A 22,515-nucleotide genomic window follows, 5' to 3' on the forward strand; every position below is an offset into this window, starting at 1 on the left:
TTTGTATTTAAGGTGCCATTAAATGTGTGAGTGACTATTAGCATACCTGTAAACAATTGTAGAAAGCAGTTAATTCAATCTTACTCCTAAAGCAATTGTAACTGCTGCTGCTGCTGCTGCTGCTGCTAAGTCGCTTCAGTCGTGTCCAATGCTGTGCAACCCCAGAGATGGCAGCCCACCAGGCTCCCCCGTCCCTGGGATTCTCCAGACAAGAACACGGGAGTGGGTTACCATTTCCCTCTCCAATGCATGAAAGTGAAAAGTGAAAGTGAAGTCACTCAGTCGTGTCTAACTCTTAGCAACCCCATGGACTGCAGCCTACGAGGCTCCTCCGTCCATGAGATTTTCCAGGCAAGAGCACTGGAGTGGGGTGCCATTGCCTTCTCCGAAAGCAATTGTAACTAGACGTAGTAACATGTAGGACAAAGAGAAATCTGGAATTTCAAGGAGCACTTCCTTGTTCCCATGTCTCTGCTGTAGCTTTGCCTGCCTTTGTAATTCAAGGACCACAGATCTTAATCCATCAGAATGGGTTGTTTGGGTCAGCACATTCTTTCCTATGAAATTCCTGAATTTGCTTTTCTACTTCCCTATGTAAAAATAGCTCAATGATAAGCCAATATTTCAGCTTTGAAACACTTTATGAGTGGAAAGGACTTTATAGTTCTCCTGTTACTAGATTACTGCTTGCTAAAATGCAGACTCTGAGAGCAGAGATTCTGTCGCATGCATTGCTATAATCACAGTGCTTGAGTTGTGTTTAATACAGTAAGAACACACACACACAAATTTAATGGATTATAAGAGACATCAATTTTACTCTTTCCTGTCAGAAATGACTCTTACATTAGCCTTAAAAAGTGTACCCATTTCTCAAATAACCCCCAGTAAGTCCTTCTGTGGTCATGTATGGATGTGAGAATTGGACTGTGAAGAAAGCTGAGTGCCAAAGAATTGATGCTTTTGAACTGTGGTGTTGGAGAAGACTCTTGAGAGTCCCTCGGACTGCAAGGAGATCCAACCAGTCCATTCTGAAGGAGTCAGCCCTGGGATTTCTTTGGAAGGAATGATGCTAAAGCTGAAACTCCAGTACTTTGGCCACCTCATGCAAAGAGTTGACTCATTGGAAAAGACTCTAATGCTGGGAGGGAGTGGGGGCAGGAGGAGAAGGGGATGACAGAGGGTGAGATGGCTGGATGGCATCACTGACTCGATGGACATGAGTCTGAATGAACTCCGGGAGTTAGTGATGGACAGGGAGGCCTGGCGTGCTGCGATTCATGGGGTCACAAAGAGTCGGACACGACTGAGCGACTGAACTGAACTGAACTGAAGTCCTTCCTTTGGTAACTTGTCCTATGGAGTATAAATAAAGTCTGACAACAACCACAGTTGTGTAGATGGAGATACTACCTAAGTTTTACACACATTCTAGTCTAGGTTTCAGTTGTAGAATACTGAGAATTTATTAGGAGTTTATATGGACCATAATCTCCAAAAGTACAGGAACCAGAACTTCTGTTGGTCACCACTATTTAGCCATCGTCTAGCACAATGCCTGGCAAATAAGCAATGCTTGTTGAGTAAATAAGCAATATAGAATCCCAAATTACAATAATTTAGCACATTATTCAGCACTGAGCATACACTTAATTATTTATTGAATAACCTTGACTATAATGTTCAAAAAGAGAATCACCCCATGCATTCCAAAACTAAGTAGGCATTATATTTGAATTATCAGCTGTTTTGGATTATCTTTGGGACTCCTCTCCACTGTTAGGGTGATAAATTAAGATCTTACTGCATCAGCAAGCTCCCCCAATCTGAGTAGTATTTAGTTTCCACTGGGTTAGCTTACTATATTACAACTATGGAAGATTTAATTTTAAAACTAATGCTTACCATAATACCATGTATTGTCCACTGTTGTTCACTAATCCAATAACATGGCCTCTTGCCAGAGTAGTAAATTAGCTCTTTACCTACAGGTCTCTTCTTCCTTTTCTTTCCTTCTTTTCTTCCTTCCTTCTTAGCTCTGAATGTCATATAAGGATGGACATGCCAAAAGGCAAGTATCTTGATAATGCTGCAAAGTCTAAAAACATCCAACAACAGTGAATAGATAAGCAGCTTTGGAGAACACTTGACCTTATGTCTATAATATATATGGTCCACCTTCCCTGCTCTTGAACTCTCAGTTTTGCACTAGGTCAAAATGACATAAGCTTCAAGATTATATTTATTCATTCACTCTAATTCCCATAAGAATTAAAGTGGTTTGATTTTGGTTCTAGCAAACCTAACAACACATTAACAAGCTTCACATTAGGTCAGGTGAATCTAAGAGTGTATATACATACACAGACTCACCATACACACACGTGCACAAACACATTTTAAATAGATAACCAGCTTGGTGAACACTGCAAATCAGAAAGATCACATGACATTTCTAGTCTTGCTTTTCTTTATGACTGGCCAGTTGCATGTAACATAGTCTGTAATTGGGAATTATTTTTATGATATGTAACATGAAACTAGTTGTTTTTAAATAAAGCAGGCAAATAGGATTTTGGCAGATAGCGTCTATAGTGGGAAAAGTAATACCGGCAATATGGATATCACCACTTAAGAAAATAAGACAAATGTTTAAATATGTCACCTTGTCTATATAACTATATTACATAAGTTGTCCAATATATTTTAGTGCTGTTTTGTGTTAATAAGTTCAAATGTGTTAGTCACTCAGCCGTGTGCGACTCTTTGTGATCCCGTGGACTGCAGACCGCCAGGCTCCTCTCTCCATGGAATTCTCCAGATAAGAACACTGGAGTAGGTAGCCATTCCCTTTTCCAGGGGATCTTCCCAGCCCAAAGACTGAACCTGGGTCTCCTGCAATGCAGGCAGATTCTTTACTTTCTGAGCCACCAGAGAAGCCCTGTTAATGAGTTAATCACAACTCAGGAAGTTGAAAAATCTAATGCATGGCCTTCCACAGCAGGGGACATTTTAATTACAGACATAAACTTAACTTAAAATTTAAAATTTTAGTCTATTTTATTAAGAAAAATCTCTTTTTATTATCAACAAGACAATTTTCTTCCCTCTTAGTGAAGCTTTACAAATCTCTCAGCTGAACTATTATAAAGCTCTTTTGGTATGCTCTTTTGTATTTGAAATATCTCTTGCTTGAAATTAAATTCAGTCTTAAAATAGCAACTATATCATCTCCTAACTACTTCCCATTAGTAACAGCAAACTCCAGAGATTAGTAAGGCAGCTTTCATGTGCCTGAAAAAGAACCCTATGGATGATTTAAACAAAACACTTGGCTACTCAGTAAGGATCAGTGCCTGTATATTTGTAAATATTAATGCCAGGGGGAAAAAAAGGAATCTGAAAAAAGAAATCATTACACTGGCTAAGCTTAAGCCAGGTTCAGATTTTGTCTTTCAACTGTTATTTCTTGCAGGGTTTTAACACAAAGCTCATTAACACTGGCCTAACTCTGCAAAGCACAAGTAGATTCTGGAGAAGATAGATAGCATAAATTAACTCTTCATTGCTGAGGTTTTTAGACGCTGATTCTTAAAAAGAAAAAAAAGGTGAAGTCTCATGCATGAGATAAACTCCGTCATCTGTTTGTGATGATTGACAGGTCCATTTGGTTGATTGTAAGGGGGGAGGGAACAGGCATCAGACCTGACTCAGGGCAGAGCCCTCAGGTTTGGAACTGTTTTGTATAATTGCCCACAAGTGTTTTCTATTGTTAAAAATTCTCCTCAGACTCATATTTTCAGATAGTACCATGGGCGACAAGGGCTCTTCCCCAGGCCTCAACAGAGTTATTCTTTAAGTACGGTTGTTTCCTTGGTAAAGCCCCTTTTGAGGTGCTAAACTTAGCACTGCCAATCAGAAGAACAGGTGGTCTGCGCCACTACCAAATAGGCCCCGCTCCCATCATGCTTTCCTCGGACAGCCAATCAGCCAGCGCCCTGCGCTGAGACGTGGGGCTGTCAGCAGATCTGGCAAATAAAAGACCTGACCCGGCCCTGGCTCTTGAGCAGTCGTGCATTCCCAGCCTCGCCTCGGGTGTAGGGATTGCATAGAAAAGCAAAACTACACAGTCTTGACTGTGTAGTTTTGTTTTTAAGTTAGAGGCTCACCGATTCATGTTGGAGATGGTCGAAAAAACCAACTCTAAATAGGACGTCGTTTCAGAAGCAACCTTGGGCTTAGTCCCACCCTTTTTGGGCACTCCTGAGAAATCAGGTGAGCAGCATCTTTTCTTTCTTATTAGTAGAGTCCCGTCCTTATTAGTTTCTAGTTCCCTACTAGCTTTGTGTGCTCAATGCCTGTAAAGGTGTTTGTCGGACTATTTGGTACTGGTTCTGATCCACTCTGCTTTTTAACTTCTGTTTTAAAATATGTGAACGCTTGTCTTTAAAAAGTTCAATGTTTTAGCATATCAGCAGTTAGTGATTCAAATTGTTTAAAAGCATTTAATTCTAAAAGTATGAAAAGTTGAGGTCTGAAATGATGCAAAATGTTGGCTTCTTTTATAGACTTTTTTGTTGTTGTTGAGAATGTTCAAGGTTATATTACTCAGTGATAAAGTGAGACACACCAAGAATAGCTCTGATAAAATGCATGTGGTATCAGCTACACCCTGATGACTTTTTAAGGGAATCAACTGCTGAGGTATCAGTTGCAGGACGGCGACAGAACACTTGCCTGCTGTCAGTCATCTGCTGAAGAGTTTATTTTGGGAACATGACATTTTAGATGCATACCTTCAGCCCTAATTAGACAAAGGTCTCTCAAGACCAAGTGCTAAAGCCACCAATTTACCTAAATGATGAGAATAGAAGACCCATTTAGGCCAGTTAATTGCAATATATTTATAAATTTTGAAAACAAGCTATATAATTGTTTTCTAAACCACTTAGAATTTCATTATGTGTTTTAATTTAACTCATCAAATTATATGATATTAAATAAATGTTGATGTTAAGGGCAAGAAGTAGTGTTTTAGAGACTTATTTCAAATTATGCCTTGATTTCTCATCTTCCTGAAATTAGATGACTAACTGTAAATGCCTATAAATACATAGGTATATAAATGGTACAAGAATACAGCTATTTTTAGAAGATGCACTCACTTGGAAACAGAAAAAGTTAGCCAAAAAAAATTGTTTTTGTGTCCTAAAGATAATATGTTACACTAAGGAATTCTTGGCAACAGTTTTTAAAAAGAAAAAAAAACCTTTTGGATATTATCAGAATCTTTCAAATATAAATGCTATTGTCTCAGAATTCTAGTTTTATTTTCTTTTTAACATAAGTAGAAAGTTACAAGACAGTAATTGTGACTAGAAAAATTATTGCTCCATAAGCTTTTAATTAATACAGAATTGTATGAACACTAGTAGTGAAACAGTTGACAGCTGAGAATCTGCTTTTTATGTCAGAATAGTGGAATAGTGACGTTGAATAAGAAGGTATTTATACATCAGAAAATGCTTCTCATGATCTAAAACTAATAGGCAAAATACTTTCTTGCACTTAACAAAAGATCTTAACTGCCAGTTTCATGTTATTTTCTTTGATTTTTTTAATATTTGTGCTATAAAAGCATAGGTGCTTTCACTTCAGCTGCACTTCACACCAGCCTTCCATTTTTGCATTCTGGACATTTATTCTTTACTAAGAACTCAAGTCAGTATTTTTTAAGATCTGTAATAAATTTTGGCCTACCCAGTTAAATTTAAACTTTGTGAATATTTACTTCAGCAGTAGCAACATTTAGTGAGCGATTACAATATGAAGAAATATTAAGAAATAAAAAGCACTGTATGCTGTCTACAGAGGGTTTGTGCTTAGTTGACAAAGCTTTCTAAAACTTTTCAAATAAGGAAAGAAATTATAAAGTTTAAACTTTTAGTTTTGGTTACGATTTTAAACATTCACCTGGATTACTTAAATTCATAATGCCTGAATCTATGTCAACTTTGTAAATAACAGTGAGTGAAAAATACTGGGAGGAAGGACATTTTAAAATAATTCCTTCAGACATTGATGGGATGCAAAGATTCATTTCGCACTTTTCACATGTTTGCTTTTATTATTTGTCATGATCCCTAGTTTCCTCCAGCTTTCTCTTTCTCCTGACTCTTTCCCAGGTTTCCCACCTTTCGTAAGACTGAATTGCTCTCTGACCACTAGCATACATTCCTTGCTCTGCTTGCTTCAATTTTTTTCCTCCATCTCCCCTTAGACTTGCTTACTCTGTTAAGCTGCAAATCAACTCAGAAGCCAAATTCAAGCCACCAGAGAGAACACTCTGGGCCCACAGATGATCTGAGAAGCAACCTATTTGGAAATGTGTGTTTCTGCTGTCAACAGAGTAGCTCAGTTGTGACCCTCTTTCTTCTTTTCTCTTCCTTTCCAGAGTGCCTGAAAAGATGACAACTCAAGCACCGACGTTTACGCAGCCGTTACAAAGCGTTGTGGTACTGGAGGGTAGTACCGCAACCTTTGAGGCTCACATTAGTGGTAAGCTCACACATTCACATGTTCCTCTGTCTTCTGTGCCTCCTCTCTGTTAACTTTTTTGGAGGACTCAACATTAAGCCTAAGTCCTGCTTTCACTTTGTGAAATTGGCCCAGCTCAATGGAAGGGTCATTATAAGAGTATACCATTCCTAGAGTGCTGACAAAATCGGACAATATAATGGTTTGAAAATGTTTTATTCATATTTATAATTCCACAAAGCAAAATAATTAGCATTGGATTAAAACTGTTGTCAGAATCCAGCTTCTGAGTAGGACCAAATTTGGTCATTCTAAATTTGGATTCAGCTGCAGAGCCAGACTGGAAGCCAAGTACTCCAGACCGATAGGGGCCGGTCACGGAGCTACCGGGCGAGTAGCCTGGTGCTGACTGTTCCGTGTGCCTGAGCCTCTGTGGTTTCACATGGAAAAACCACAAGACAACTGACTCCTCTCAAAGGCAGAACTTTCAATGATGAGCTAACTCCTAAGTGTTTCATTCTTTTATTTTCAATCTTTAAGTGACTCTAGTCAGTGAAAAGATTTCCCAGTCATTTTGAAATAACACTCCAAAATAATATATGCCACTCGTGTCACGTATTAAAAAGAAACAAATGCTAACCCTAGAATTGTATTTAATAGAAAGTTCTTTTGTCTCATTTTTTTCCCCTTCTTTTTCTTCTTTATAACTCAGTTAGAGGATGATTTTGAAAATGGAAGATTTCTGGGACCTGTCATCATGTAACAAAATGGTGGTAGTCTATGAATCATATTGTAAATAATCTGAAAATTATTTAATCAACATTTTCTCCTTTTGTAGTATTATAATTGGTTATGTAAGATTATATGAATTAATTAAAAGTTGATGCCTGATGCACCTCCATGGTGCATGGTTCTTTTTCTTTTTTTAACTTTATGGCTTATAATAAAAATATAAAATAAGATTTCCTTTTCCTTTCTCTTTCCACATTTTGTTTTCTGTTTTATGTGCCGATCTTATTCATAACTGGGTAACACTATTTTATAGTGCACAAATATCATGTGTGATATTTTGATATATCATATGATTTGACATAAATATCATAATCATTCTTCAGTTTCTATTGTATATGTATATAGAGACCCATTCAATTCTTCTCATACATGACAAACTCTGACTGACTTCCAAATAATTTACTTATTCATCTTGTACCACTCAGTAACTCTTGAACAAGCAGATCATATATAGATAGCTTCACTGGGAAGTTCACCTGCTTGTGGACTAATGGAATCTGGCTTCCTCATAAGCTTCTTGTTCCTTCACACTTTATGCTAACAGAATTCTTAGGAAAACACCACTGAAAATATTTGACACCCATGAATTCGTCAAATAAACTATTCACTCGGCCACAGTGGGAGACTGACTAATGTAAAGACAACAAAATAAACTTTCTCTTGCTCATCTTCACTTCCTCAGTTGAGTTAGATCACCTGCCTTCAGGCTGAAGGCAGAATAAACCATGCTCTGAATTTGCCTCATGCTTCTGAATGCAGAATTTTAGTATATTTAAAACATCCAACCGCGTACACGTAGTCCCTAGTGCCACAATCCATGGTGGGTGAAGAGAATTATACTTTTCTACCTGCGACTCCTAGTATCCATGTTGTTCTGAAAGACTGAGTTCCGCTTCATCTCTTACTGTATGAGCATGACGTTTTTACTGAAGTGCATTTGAAAGTCGGGAGAGGTCAGGCAGACTGTGTCCCCGTAAGCACAGAGTAGGAAAAGAGATGGGCGTGTCCTCTTGTGCCTGTTAGGCTGAACTTTCAGATCCCTTTGCTGCTTTTGTTCTTTATTTGTTTTTGAAGAGGACAGCAGTCACTTTTTTTCTCAGAATTTCCTTGGCTCTTCACTTTAATAAATCTCTTTTGTGATTTTAATGATGTCTATTAAATCGCCTTAGATAGACCCCTGGGCAGGAGGGCAGGTGATGGCTGTTCTAGCCCTCTGTGGGCCACTGCCCACTGAGGGACCTTGAAAAAATTACTGAGATTTTTTTGGCCTCAGTTTCCTCCCCTGTGAAATGAAGGTGCTGGCCTCTGTGTGAACCCACAGACCTACCTAATGGTCTGCAACTTTGTACTTTTATCACAGAGCTGTCAAATTTTCACTGTCATTGAATAGCATAACACTCTGGATAGCTTTTATGGTTTAAGATAAGGGAGTGAACATAACGGGACAGAATAGAGGGCTTGGCAGTGCCCCAAACATAAAGATGAATTCTTTGTTTCCTAGGTTTCCCAGTTCCTGAGGTGAGCTGGTTTAGGGATGGCCAGGTGATTTCTACTTCCACTCTGCCCGGCGTGCAGATCTCCTTTAGCGATGGCCGCGCTAGACTGACGATCCCCGCCGTGACAAAAGCCAACAGTGGACGATACTCCCTGAGAGCCACCAATGGATCTGGACAAGCAACTAGTACTGCTGAGCTTCTCGTGACAGGTAGGCAGGAGGGGACCTGCCCATCCCCTGAAACACGCCGCCCAGAAGGCAACTCCAGGATCTGGGGTGGGGCTTGTCCACCAAGAACTAGTGAGCCCGAGCAGCTGGAATCCAGAGAAGGGCTCACTGGACGCTGCATTGACAGCAAAGTTGTTTGTCTTGTCTCAAAAAGTGGCTGAGAACTACTTCCTTTATGCATGTATCAAGCACCTAAAAGTATACTAAGGAGATGTTAAAAACTGTGTTTCTGAGCAAGGAGAAAGGCTTGGAGCCTTGTGTATGCACCTGCTAAGGAAATATGACTATCTCCAAGAATTCCCACTTTAACAGGCACCTATGATTCTGACGCTAGCGGTCCACAGACCACCCATTTAAGAAGTACTGCTCTAGGCTATGATGATTAATAATTCTTCATTTACTTTCTATTTCTAAAAAAATTGCACTGTAAGCATAGAAAAGGGGCAAATTTACGATTCAAATGCATGACACAGTTTCCCCATAAAAGTTACCACCCAATCTTTATGGCCTCTGTCATTTTTCTCCATCCTTTACTTTGTAAGATATTAATACACAGAACATCACATTACTTTACATCTTACAGAACAATATCTTTCTTGAACTGCATAACATTACATATGTCTATCCAATAAACTATGTATTTAGCACTGTTTAAGGATAGGGCTCTCATTAACCAAAACAGAAGGAACATCAGGTATGAACTTTAACTTTTATCCAGGATATTCAGAAGGGACAATGCACAAGGTTGACAGCATCTGCTATTGTTTATTACTCAAAAACATGTCAAAATTAATCCCACTCACCATTCACATTTATTTTATTAAAAACTTCCAACATAACTTAAAAAATCTGCTTTCTGTAGCATAACTAACATTAAAGCATGTCATTATTTGGATTAACATTTTAAATGCAAGTAAATATTTGAGTTATTTGAATATTGATTAAGTTGGAACCAATTTAGGATTTTATATTTAAATTAAAATGTAATGGTTCTGTAAGTTATAGGTATATCCAGCAAACCAACCATTGGAGTTTATTTTAATGCAACCTACTGAAATATGTAAAGTTACCTTAACATATTAAAAAGTGCTAGATGTGAAGTTGGGAGTAACTGATGGAAAAATTCTCTAAAAATTCTATAACAATGTAACATTTTAAAAATGTGGTGACCTAGAATAGCTAAACAAAACAAAGCAATAAAGTATGGTGGTGGGTGCCTTCTGCCGCCTCCTGGCTCCGCTCTTGCTGTCATCTGATGGATGAGCTGGGCTCAAGGACAGTCAAGGATGTTTGAGTCAGCGAGTCATGACCTGGTTTCGGAAACAGAGCTGTGATTACTTAAAAATAGCTTGTTGGGAGTACCCTGACTGGCACTGGTCCTGACTTTCTTCCCTTCTGCTGCAGCGGAGACAGCACCACCCAACTTCACTCAACGGCTGCAGAGCATGACTGTGAGACAAGGAAGCCAAGTGCGACTCCAAGTGAGAGTGACTGGAATCCCTACACCTGTGGTGAAGTTCTACCGGGATGGAGCCGAAATCCAGAGCTCCCTTGATTTTCAAATTTCACAAGAAGGCGAACTCTACAGCTTACTGATTGCAGAAGCATACCCAGAAGACTCTGGCACCTATTCAGTAAATGCAACCAATAGCGTTGGAAGAGCTACTTCCACTGCCGAATTACTGGTTCAAGGTATGCCCTGGAGGTTGAGGAACAGGAGGCGGGAGAGGGGACACTTAGGACCGAGTGGGACCAGGGGTCCACCTGCCTTCCCTCTGAGGTCATGGAATACCGTGAGCTGAAATCAAAGCTGGCTTTTCAACACCCATAAAAAGGAGGAGTTTAGAAGCAATCTGTAATTTTTTTTTTAATTTATTTTTACTTTATTTTACTTTACAGTACTGTATTGGTTTTGCCATACATTGACATGAATCCACCACAGGTGTATACGAGCTCCCAATCTGTAATTTTTAACGCCACTAGAAATTGGAAAGTATTTCAATTAAATCATCTACATTTTCAAATTATTGGCAAATAATGAATTTTTAAAAAGGATTCTAAGTAAACTCATAATAAATAATAAATATTTTCAAATAAATAATAATAAATATTTTCTTTGTTTAAACCTAATTTCCATTTATACAAAATCCAAATCTTACTGCAATTGTCCCCATTGGGATACCTAGAAAATCCTATTGACTTTGTAGTCAGAATTAACAAAACCCCTTTAAAACTGGGTCCTTGTGCTCCCTCCTAAATACTTGTCTTTCCCTCCCTACAGGTGAAGAAGTAGTACCCGCTAAAAGGACAAAGACAATTGTTTCGACTGCTCAGATTTCAGAAACACGACAAACTCGAATTGAAAAGGTTTTCTTGAAATATATACTGTATATACTGCCTTTTAAATTGTTGCTTCACCAACTATTTCTTCTCACCATGGTCTTTGTTTTTCTCTTTGCAGAAGATTGAGGCCCACTTTGATGCCAGCTCAATTGCAGCAGTTGAGATGGTCATAGATGGTGCCGCTGGGCAACAGCTGCCGCATAAAACACCTCCCAGGATACCTCCTAAACCAAAATCAAGGTCTCCCACACCACCATCCATTGCTGCCAAAGCACAGTTGGCTCGACAGCAGTCCCCATCGCCGATAAGACACTCCCCTTCCCCCGTCAGACATGTGCGGGCACCGACTCCATCTCCTGTCAGGTAAAGCTTTTTAAAAGAGATCAGGTCATTATGCGTTTTAAAATTAGGTTTAATCTGATAAGAAGAGATATAAAAGGAAGGAATAAGGAATGTTGTGTGTGATAAAAAGAGTTAAACCAAAAAGATATTATGATTTTCACAAATCTTTACTGTCCACGGGTAAATTGGAAAACTTTCTGAGCTCTAATTCTACATTCTTATTTGTATGCCATTCAATATCTGCTCTAGGAGCTAAGAGAAAGCACAGTGAGATGAGAAGAGCACAGAATTTAAGGTTGGAAGCCCTGTGTTCAGTCGTCTTGATCACTAGCTAAAATGTGACTTACAGAATAGTTGTAATAATAAAATATTAATATATATTGACCAGTTTCTCTGTCAGACATTCAGTTGCACTCTATGTATATTATCTCATTAAATAATCATAGCAACCTCTAAGAAGTATCACCCCTAATTTTTTAAATAGGTGACCAGAAGTTAAAGAAGTTTAAAGAAGTTAAATTGCTGAAGGTCTTAGTCATGTCATTTGTAAATTATTGAGAATCATAGTAAGAATGATCTCAAGATGTGAGGATTCAATGAGATAATTAGTTGAAGGTATCTTCTAAATATGAGTTATACAAATGTTCTTATGCTCTGCTGCTGCTAAATCGCTTCAGTCATGTCCAGCTCTGTGCGACCGCATAGACGGCAGCCCACCAGGCTCCCCCGTCCCTGGGATTCTCCAGGCAAGAACACTGGAGTGGGTTGCCATTTCCTTCTCCAATGCATGAAAGTGAAAAGTGAGAGTGAAGTCGCTCAGTTGTGTCTGACTCTTAGGGACCCCATGGACTGTAGCCTTCCAGGCTCCTCCAACCATGGGATTTTCCAGGCAAGAGTACTGGAGTGGGGTGCCATTGTCTTATGCTGTAGTAGTAAGTAAAACCTTCTAAATATTTTGCATGTGCTTATGTTATTTTATCTAGAATATAAGCTTGATTTCTTTGCTTAGTTAATATGGAGGTATTTTAGAAAGTAAGCATGTATCATCAGAACTCAGAAACTGTATAAGCAAGTGTAAACTATCTATAGCAAATTTGAATTTTGGGGATTTAGCTTAACATGCTGAGGTTTTTTATTTTTTTTTTAATATGATAAACTAGTAGAAAGGGAAAGTTTGTGTTCTTTTTTTTAAACAGTGTTTCTTGACCAATTAAAAATTTTTTTAATGTAGAGAAAGTTCCCCTGCCAAGAAAAAATTTAAAAGAAGAATAAGTTAATAGTTGATTCAAAAAATATTCAAACTTATTGTGACATCACTGTCATCAAAAAATGTGATATTGGTAAATAAATAGGATATACATGGGGAAGCGGAACAAAGGATCCAAAATTTAATCCAGGTACCCAGGAAATTCAATTTTTAATCCAAGTGACTTTTCAGTTCAGTGGGGAAAAGAATATTTTGTGCTATGAAGAATGCTGGCCCAATTAGCTATCCACTTGGGAGAAAACAAATGTAAACCTGTATCTCTCACCATTTACAAAATAAGTTTCATGTTGACCACAGAGCTAAATTTTTTAAAAATTAAAAAACAAGAAAAATGAGAAGAAAATTTGAGAAAACATTTGTTGGGCAGAGCTTTTAAAAATAGATTTACAGATTCAAATACATAAAAACAAAAATTTGAATATGGCAAAAGCAAAATCATTGCTACACCAAATAGTGCATTTGTTAAAAAAAAAAATCTAAGGGTGCCTCTTCCTGAAGATATGTTATTGCCTCTGCCATAAAATATTAAAGCAAACATACAGTGCCTGTAGTGTGAATAGTACAAGTCTAGAAACCATGCATAGCCTGTACAACTGAGCATGTTGGTGCTGGCTAAGACCCCATAAGAAACAAGCAAATACAAGCAGTAGACCTTGGCGGAAATATTTGCAACATTTCATGGCAAAGCTCTAATATACTAGATGTATCAAGAACTTCAACACATTAATCATTAAAGAAAAAACAAGCAACACAAATGAAAAAAGTGTAAAATAACAAGTATTTCATACCAGAGGCAATGTCAATGTCCAGCAAATATATGGGAAAATGCTAGGTATTTTCCAGTCTTTATTATAGTGCCCACTTTAAAAATTAAAGATACTGATAAATACTAATATGAAACCTTGGCCTAAAAGCTCAGTTTTAAAAATGTGTCTGTCTGGCTATCAAGTTTTAAAAGTGTTCTGTTTCAGGCTAACTCCAAGTTTGCACACCACAAAATCTCAAGACAGGCCAAACATGATTTCTGAGGGAGGTGACAACCTCACCATATATTTAATCCAAGCCCAAGAGTCATTTAGAATTACAGAGTTTCCTTGATTCTGTGGAGCATTTTGACTGTCTTAGAAGTACTGAGAATTCATTAATAGCAATTCCAATTATTTAGCCCCCCAAATTTACTTTAAAATAATTAAGAAATTAAAATGTCAATTTCTGGAGAAAATAACAGTTATCCAGGATGGACAATTTCCTGAATCTTGATTTTTGTTGTAAAGTAAGGCAAACATAGTTCACTGAATAAGGTGCATTATATCTCGCTGTGACCAGATGATTTTTTTTATTGTAAGAGCAGAAATAAGCACTTTCCTATAATGACTCAAATTACATTGATTTTCACAGTTACAGGCTTACCTGCAACCTGCTGCTAATCATTCATGTCATGCTAATCATGTCTTTAAGTCTATTTGAATTAGACCCATTTTACTAGGACAGCAAGAACAAGACATAGGTTGAAAATTGTAAATACATGTCACTTTGCTTTTCTTCAATTAGTGTAAACGCTACATTATTCTAAACTGGTCTTTGTTATGTTCAAAGGCAGTCACTTTCAAAATAGAGACATGTTCCCCTAGATCTCCCTTTTGTTGATTACAACTCCATTTATAAAATGTAAATTGATTTTCACCCAAAGAAACCCTTCTTCAAGAAAATGATTAAGCGTTTCTTCATGAAATTGGTCAATATTGTAATGTACTGTTAATTTACTCTACAATTTAGAGTAGATACCAACTGTACCTTGAGCCTTAATTAGAATAATTGTTTTATTTATGATCGATGTAAGTTAAATACCCTATGTAATGTCAGAATACATTTATAAACATTTTTCCTGTATGCTGAAGTAGTTAAATGCAATGATAAGGCAATACTGCCACCTAGAGGGAAAAGTATATTTAAACCCTATCAATTAAAAATTAAATTATGGACAGTTTCATCTTAAAATAGTTGACTGATGCCTGGAATTATTATTGTCAATTAGAAGCTGTCTTTTTTTTTTTTTTTGACTGTATATAGCTTTATTCAGTACCCAGATTCTTGAGCTGATGCTGTTGTATTTTGAACACAAAGAAAAAATGATGATAACTGTTTTGGAAGAAACTATCAGTTTAACCAAAAACTATATAATCCTTATTTTAGTCACTAAGTCATGTCCGACTCTATGCGACCCCATGGACTGTAACCAGCCAGGCTCCTCTGTCTGTGGGATTTCTCAGGCATGAATACTGGAATGGGTTGCCATTTCCTTTTCCAGGGGATCTTCTCAATCCAGGGATTGAACCCGAGTCTCCTGAATTGGCAGACGGATTCTTTACCACTGAGCCACCTAGGAATTATGGAATCCTTAGGTTTCAAATTATCCACTATAAGGATATGTAAAAGAAGTTCAGAGTACAATACAATGAGGACGTGAGGGTAAACAAATACAGAAGATACTTAAAACAGCAGTGCACCACACTTGGACCAGAACAGTTTCCAAAGCACAGCAATACCCCTAGAATTCTGCAAAATGACTAATGAGAAAGCCTTGCAATTCACAAAGCATATGGGCATGAGGAAGGCTGTGGGAAGTCTTACAGGAAAATGAGAAAGGCTTACCTTCTGTTAACCTCAAGTTGCACAAGCATGTTGATTACAGAAATCTTGCTTCCTTCAACACCTATTTGACATCGCCTTGCCCCCAGAATTGGGACCACAGAGAAATTTAGAGTTATGTTACCATATTTTCAATGCCCTCTCTTTGACTGTATTTTGGGGAAATACCTTCTGGTGTCTTGACTTTTCTAAACATGAAACAGTAGGGCAGGGCAAGGGAATTCTTTAGGATTAGATCTGATTCTCATACAGAGTTACAGCACATGAGAATAACACTCACTGAGATTTAAAACAAATTACTTTCAAGTAAATTACTTGTCTCTGTATAGGTTAAGATCTGTACATGGCTCAATGCGGAGCCATGGATTTTGAAACCCTGCCTTAAACACTTCCAGGCTTTTCTTCCTTCATTCAAATCTAATGACCCAAAGAGTAGTTCCTTGCCTTGGCACTCTTTGACCTCTGCCATTTGACTTTCAGGTCCGTGTCTCCGGCGGGGAGGATCTCCACATCCCCCATCAGATCCGTCAAGTCTCCCTTACTCGTCCGGAAGACTCAGACACCCACGATGCCCACAGGCCCTGAAGTGCCTCCCCCTTGGAAGCAAGAGGGCTACGTGGCTTCATCTGAGGCTGAGATGCGAGAAACCACGGTGACCAGTGCTACTCAGATCAGGACAGAGGAGAGATGGGAAGGGAGATATGGGATCCAGGAGCAAGTGACCATCAGCGGAGCTGCAGGCGCCGCCGCCAGCACTACCTTCGCAGCAGGAGCTGTCGCCGCTGCGGCTGCAGAGGTACTGCTGGAGCTTCCTCCTTCCTTTCCTGTTCTGCTTTCTCCCACCAGAATCCTGCCGTGAAACACAGTCTGTATAGGTTGAAGGAAGATGCATACGAACATAAGAATGCAACAGAAAGTGAAAACCGAATTTGGCTTATGCTCTATGAAAATGCTCTGCGTGCATGCATGCTAAGTCACTTCAGTCGTGTCTGACCCTTTGCGTCCCTATGGTCTGTAGCCTGCCAGGCTCCTCTGTCCATGGGATTATTCAGGCAAGAATACTGGAGTGGGTTAGCATGCCCTCGTCCAGGGAATCATCCCGACCCAGGGATCGAACCTAGTTCTCTTATGTCTCCTGCATTGGCAGGCGGGCGGTTTACCACCAGGGACACCTGGGAAGCTCCACAAAAGCTGTGCTCTGTGAGATGTTTATAAATGTGGATTTTAGCAATACATACCATATCTCTCTTAGCGGTAATAGATGCTTATGCACATGTCTGTTTTACTCTTGATGACTTTGTTTCCACTGTGTTTTGCATTTTCTACTGGGCATGTCATTTTGGAAAGTAATATGCTTGCTCATTGCCAATCCAGGTGAAACAAGAAACTGACAAGAGCGCAGCTGTTGCCACCGTTGTCGCTGCTGTTGATATGGCCAGAGTGAGAGAACCAGTTATCAGCGCTGTAGAGCAGACTGCTCAGAGGACAACCACGACTGCCGTGCACATCCAACCTGCTCACGAACAGGTGGGCGTGGGGCCGTGCAGACTGAGCTCTGTGTGCAAATCTCCCGGGTTGAACCAGGGTTCAGATGGTTTTGAGGGCTGAGCCCTCCATGGCCAGACTTTTAGGACATTCTAAGCTGGTGGTCTGAGACCAGAGGTGTTCAGGGTATGAACACACTGGGTCCGGTCTCTGTCAGGCAGCTTGGCAGGTAAGAGGTACCTCTCAGGAGGTCAGACAAGGGGCAATCCTGAGTTAAGACAAGTAAAGGGTGGCTGAGAAGCTAAGCTGAGCAAACAAGGTGCACGCACTTGCAGCTGTAGTTCCAAAACGGTCCATCCAGAGCTCAGTCTTTCCAGGATCCAGGCCGGGAAACCATTATTTGAGGGCTGCCGTTACGTTTCTCTAAGCTTTTCCTAAAGAGCTTTGCTTTTACTTTCCTCAATACCTATGTGACATTTGATTCATAGCTGGAAGGTGTTATAAATCCAAGATAATTTCCCACCTCGTATTTGAATAGATTTTCTGTTATAGTTTAAAATCACTCTAGCTTTCCTCCTTATCCTCTTCTGTGTGACATTTATGTCTTTATGCTGATTTATCTTTGTACCTTTTTATATAAGGCACATTACAGTGTTACTTTTGTCTCCCCTGTGAAAATCAGATAAGAAAGGAGGCAGAGAAGACTGCTGTAACTAAGGTGGTAGTGGCCGCCGATAAAGCCAAAGAAGAAGAATTAAAAGCCAGAACCAGAGAAGTAATTACGACAAAACAAGAGCAGGTGCACGTAACTCATGAACAGGTGAAAATGGTTTTTGATATGAAATTGTTGTTGCTGTTATCAGTGTCAACCCAGATAGTGCTGTTTACAAGGAAAGGTGTTGTTTTGTGGGCAACATGTTGTTTTGTGTCCCTGGGTACTAGATACCAAAGTCTCTTAGAGGCCCCAAATGCTTCCCTTGTGTAGACAAAAGAGGGCTCTGGGAACACACACTGGAAGTAGAAACAGGGGTCTCTTCAACACTGACATGGAGATGCACCAACCACCTCTGAGACTATGAGGGAGAAGTAGATGCTGAGGCAAGAACTGGGAAGAGCGGTAAAGGACATCAAACCCACCGTGCTTTTGAAAATAGCTTCGCAACTGCTTCCTGAGTTTTTGGAAAAACAGTTGAGCATGGATTTGAAATGAGGTGGAGAATCTGGCCCTCTCAGGTCAAATGACCAGGAAAAAAGTGAAGAAGACAGCCTCGTGATTGGAGGCATTCAGGAGCAGATTAGATAAGACCACCTGATGGGGCTGTTGGCCAGCGCTGCCAGTTGTCAGTTGGCTGGTTTGGGAAGATGACTTCCAAGCCTCTTTTAACCCTGAGATCCTGAATTTCAGTGATGATGCTGAGAATGACAAAGAGGAAAATGAGGAAAACTGCCCCTCCCCCAGTACTTTCCCCTCGCATACACCTTAGCTGTCCAGATCCAAACACAGTATTTTCTGGGCTTCCCAGGTGGCACTAATGGTAAAGAACCCGCTTGCCAGTGCAGGAGACTTAAGAGATGTGTGTTTGATCCCTGGGTCAGCAAGATCCCCTGGAGAAGGAAATGGCAACACACTTCAGTATTCTTGCCTGGAAAATCCCACGGACTGAGGAACCTGGCAGGCTATAGTCCATAGGGTTGCAAAACGCTGGACATGACTGAAGCAACTTAACTCACAAGGGTTTGGAAAACATTTTACCTAGGATATGGACAGAAATGTTCTCCCCATGTCTCAGTTTTAGAAAGGTTAAGTCTTGATATTCCAAACCTTCATAATATTTAGGATGTTTTTCAAAGCAAATGCAAAAATATTGTATAAATATGGATTACAAAGCATCTGTGTTTGAGTTTTCATTTATAAAATTAAAGAATCAGTATTACTTGTAAAGTCTTCCATTCCAATAGCCTGTGCTCTAGGATTTCCTTTAGATGACAGAGTGGCACAGAATAATACTGCCGTATACGCATTTATAAAAATTGGAAGTCTTTTTAAAGAAGACTACACTCTCTAATTCAAAGCAAAGGGTGTTGAATGCATTTCTGTTTCTCTAAGCAGCATAACTTATGGTTTAGACAAAGAGCATGGCACTATTAATGAAAATGAGATCATTTTATTTAATGGACTCTCTGGAAAAGGACTTCTTTGATTTCCTATTTTGTTATATTTATTAAACATTATGTCAGCTTTCATTAGAGATCAGCAGACAATAAGGTTTGTTTTTATTGTTGATTTCAGATAAGAAAAGAAACTGAAAAAGCATTTGTACCTAAAGTAGTAATTTCCGCAGCTAAAGCCAAAGAAAAAGAAACTAGAATAACTGGAGAAATTACTGCAAAACAAGAACAAAAACAAATAACTCAAGAAACAGTAAGTCCAGTTTTGTAAATGCCTTGTAATCTGTTGAGAAATATCACATCTCAGACAGCTACATGTTCCCTCTAACCAAAACCTCTAAGTGGAGGAGTCTTCTGTGTATATTTTCTTTTTGTTGTTTCTCTATGTCTAGTACTGAAATTCTTTCATGATAGAAATTCTACTCTCATTGCGTAATTTTCCACTCAACTGATCAGTTTCAAGAAGATTATCGACTAGAATAGTTTGGGGCACGTCAATGACATTTCTCGAGCACACTTAACTAGCAGATAGTGATCACTCCAGCCTAGTTACCCACTGGTACAATCAGTTTTTCCATGCATAGCTTAAACTGTAACACACAAACTTTACATAGTGTAAGATACACATGTATGTCCGCCCCCCCCCCCCCCATACACACATACACTAGTCATGAACACTTCAACTAAATATCAAGTGAAAGTGAGGAATTTCAACATCAGGGAAAACCAGTACTTGTAAAAAAAAAAGTGAATTCCTGGTTGATCAACAGTGACCCAGAAGTGTTTGCTGGTTTTATGCCATAGAGCCAAGTTGGAACAACCTCAATGTCACCAAAATCAACTTCTCTACCATGTATTGAATCAAGCTTTAAAGGGTCTAGGAAGAGGCCCTTTCTTGTTCAAGTAGATTCTTTCATGTTCAAGTAGATTTCAGTGACATTGAGGTTGTTCCAACTTGGCCAGCCTCTCTTAATCTCAAGCTCTTTGTTGATCTCAGAACTACTTTTTTAAAAGGTGCAACTCAGACTTAAAAGCTGGTCAGAGGCCATTGGATGAACTTTTCTCTCCGTACAGTGAGTGGGAGAGTTTGAATGCACAAGAACCTAAGTTGCATAATCAAGAGCATAGAAATCCTTGTTGCCATTGCAAGGCTGATAACTGACAAGTTCAATAACCATAGCTGTTTAGCCATTTGCCAGTGAGTACTCACTAGGTTCCCTAATGTGTCAATATATCTCAAAGATGAGGACTTTTCAGTTTTTAAAACAATTTACTAAGGGGCAGGTAGGCAGAAAAGAAGTCCATTTCTGGGTGTTAAACACAAGTGTAGGCCCTTAAAACAGAACTGTGGTATTTCCTCTCTCACCACTAAGCATTCTATATCCTCCTGAATGTTACAAAGTTAACTCGCGATTTCTCCTATGCCTTTTGAAACTCAAACCTTTACTTTACTGAAAATCAGATAATACAGAAAGCTGAGACAGCTGCTGTGTCCAAGGTGGTAGTTGAAACTGCCAAGCCCATACAACTAGAAACAATTCTGGGAGCCCAAGAAGAAATTGTCACACAAGATCAAATGCACATAACTCATGAAAAGGTGACAGTTCTTGCTGGTGTGAAATTCACTCTTGTTTCATTCCATCTACAAGCCACCTACATTTTCATCCTGGGTCTTAAAATGATCACTTTTTCACCTTCTCCTCTTCTTATAACTCATACAGGAAGCTTCACGATCTCTCAAGAACCTTTTGCTATCTGTCTAGCTTTCACCACCACTTTTCATTCCTAGCTTTCGTATTTCCTTTGGATTATTACTAATATAATACTATAATTCATTTTAATATTTAACATGTTTCTATTGAGGATTCCAGTGTACAAGTCAATTGATATAATGCAAAGTTATGTGTTATTGATGGCTGTATTTGCATTTCCCATAAATTATGAGAATAATGTGGAAAATGCATCCTCTTATTGCTCGTCACATTTTTTTGTTTTAGACTGAACTTACTTTGATATTGCTACTAATGAAACAATACTGATGATCAAAGCAACTCAAATGACAAAATGTCCTTGAGTAGGAAGAAATGTTCTTACTTTCTCAACTCTGACTTACCTTTTTTTTTAATTAGAGCTGAATGAAATTTAATGACCATTTTCTCGCCTTTTTTTTTAATCATATGACCAGATATTGAAAGAAACTAGGAAAACAGTGGTACCTAAAGTCATAGTTGCCACACCCAAAGTCAAAGAACAAGATGTAGTGTCAAGAACTAGAGAAGGCATCAGTACCAAAAGAGAGCAAGTTCAAGTAACTCACGAAAAGGTGAATACAGATATTCAAGATGGGAAAAGTTTATCTTTAAACTAATTTCGAGTAAACCATTAACTGCGTTGTGTTAATTATTAATCTGTATTTTCCTTTTTGAATCCCCAACTAAAAACCACATGGTGAATGTATGACTTTTTCTCATTATCTGCACCTTTGATTTTCATTCATCTGTAACATTTGTAATTCATTTTATTCACCATTATCCTTTGCATGAAGATTAGCCTGATTTCTAGAAAGCAATATATGGAATCATCTGGAGATTTTTTTTTCTAGTTAACATTTCTAAGGTTTGTGATTCCCAGTCAGTGTGTGCACACACTGCCCCAGTGAAAGTTAACTTCTCTTGTGTAGTTAACCCTGAATAACTTCGTCTTGCATCCCCACTAAGAGGGGGGAAGGGTCATTCCATATTCGTCTAAAGCCCTGTGCAATTTAAACTTGATTTTACTGTGATAATCAGATGAGAAAGGAAGCTGAGAAAACTGCCTTGTCTACAATAGCAGTTGCAACTGCTAAAGCCAAAGAACAAGAAACAATACTGAGAACTAGAGAAGAAATGGCTACTAGACAAGAACAAACCCAAGTTACTCATGGAAAGGTGACTATTGCTATTCCAGTGTGAAATCCCCTATTATAATACACTGATACTAAATCTCATGTGAAATCCTCTATTATAATACTTTAATACCAAGTCTGAGAATTTCTTATGAGACTCTTATTAACCTAATTTATTTTTAGTTATACAACTGGAAAATTAAATAACAAAGTATTTATTATTGTTAATATTACTACATAATCCTTTCCTCACTGACAGCTTTACTATTATTTTCCATTTTTTATTATTAATGTCTAGAATTCTCCAGAAGTTGATGATGGAAA

The 22,515-nt window shown here is 38.7% G+C and overlaps 1 protein-coding gene across 5 annotated transcripts in view; it reads left to right on the forward strand.

Annotated features, from left to right (window-relative positions):
• Window positions 1-4,078: 4,078 nt before the first annotated feature.
• TTN (titin) overlaps window positions 4,079-22,515 on the forward strand; it is a 274,868-nt gene continuing 256,431 nt past the window's right edge. For 3 of the 5 annotated variants that reach the window (XM_052636391.1, XM_052636392.1, XM_052636393.1), the window contains exons 1-12: window positions 4,079-4,275; window positions 6,455-6,558; window positions 8,831-9,034; window positions 10,457-10,744; window positions 11,334-11,419; window positions 11,514-11,758; window positions 16,134-16,449; window positions 17,028-17,180; window positions 17,821-17,958; window positions 19,429-19,560; window positions 21,493-21,630; window positions 22,097-22,234. In XM_052636391.1, coding sequence (XP_052492351.1) covers window positions 6,468-6,558; window positions 8,831-9,034; window positions 10,457-10,744; window positions 11,334-11,419; window positions 11,514-11,758; window positions 16,134-16,449; window positions 17,028-17,180; window positions 17,821-17,958; window positions 19,429-19,560; window positions 21,493-21,630; window positions 22,097-22,234 — 1,929 coding nt within the window. In that variant the 5' untranslated portion in view covers window positions 4,079-4,275; window positions 6,455-6,467. Of the gene's footprint in view, window positions 4,276-6,454; window positions 6,559-8,830; window positions 9,035-10,456; window positions 10,745-11,333; window positions 11,420-11,513; window positions 11,759-16,133; window positions 16,450-17,027; window positions 17,181-17,820; window positions 17,959-19,428; window positions 19,561-20,769; window positions 20,905-21,492; window positions 21,631-22,096; window positions 22,235-22,515 lie in introns of all 5 variants that reach the window. The other 2 variants (XM_052636390.1, XM_052636394.1) reach the window with 2 other exon arrangements.

This window comes from Budorcas taxicolor, chromosome 2 (genome assembly GCF_023091745.1).
Source record: "Budorcas taxicolor isolate Tak-1 chromosome 2, Takin1.1, whole genome shotgun sequence".
In the NCBI taxonomy this organism is placed as follows: domain Eukaryota; kingdom Metazoa; phylum Chordata; class Mammalia; order Artiodactyla; family Bovidae; genus Budorcas; species Budorcas taxicolor.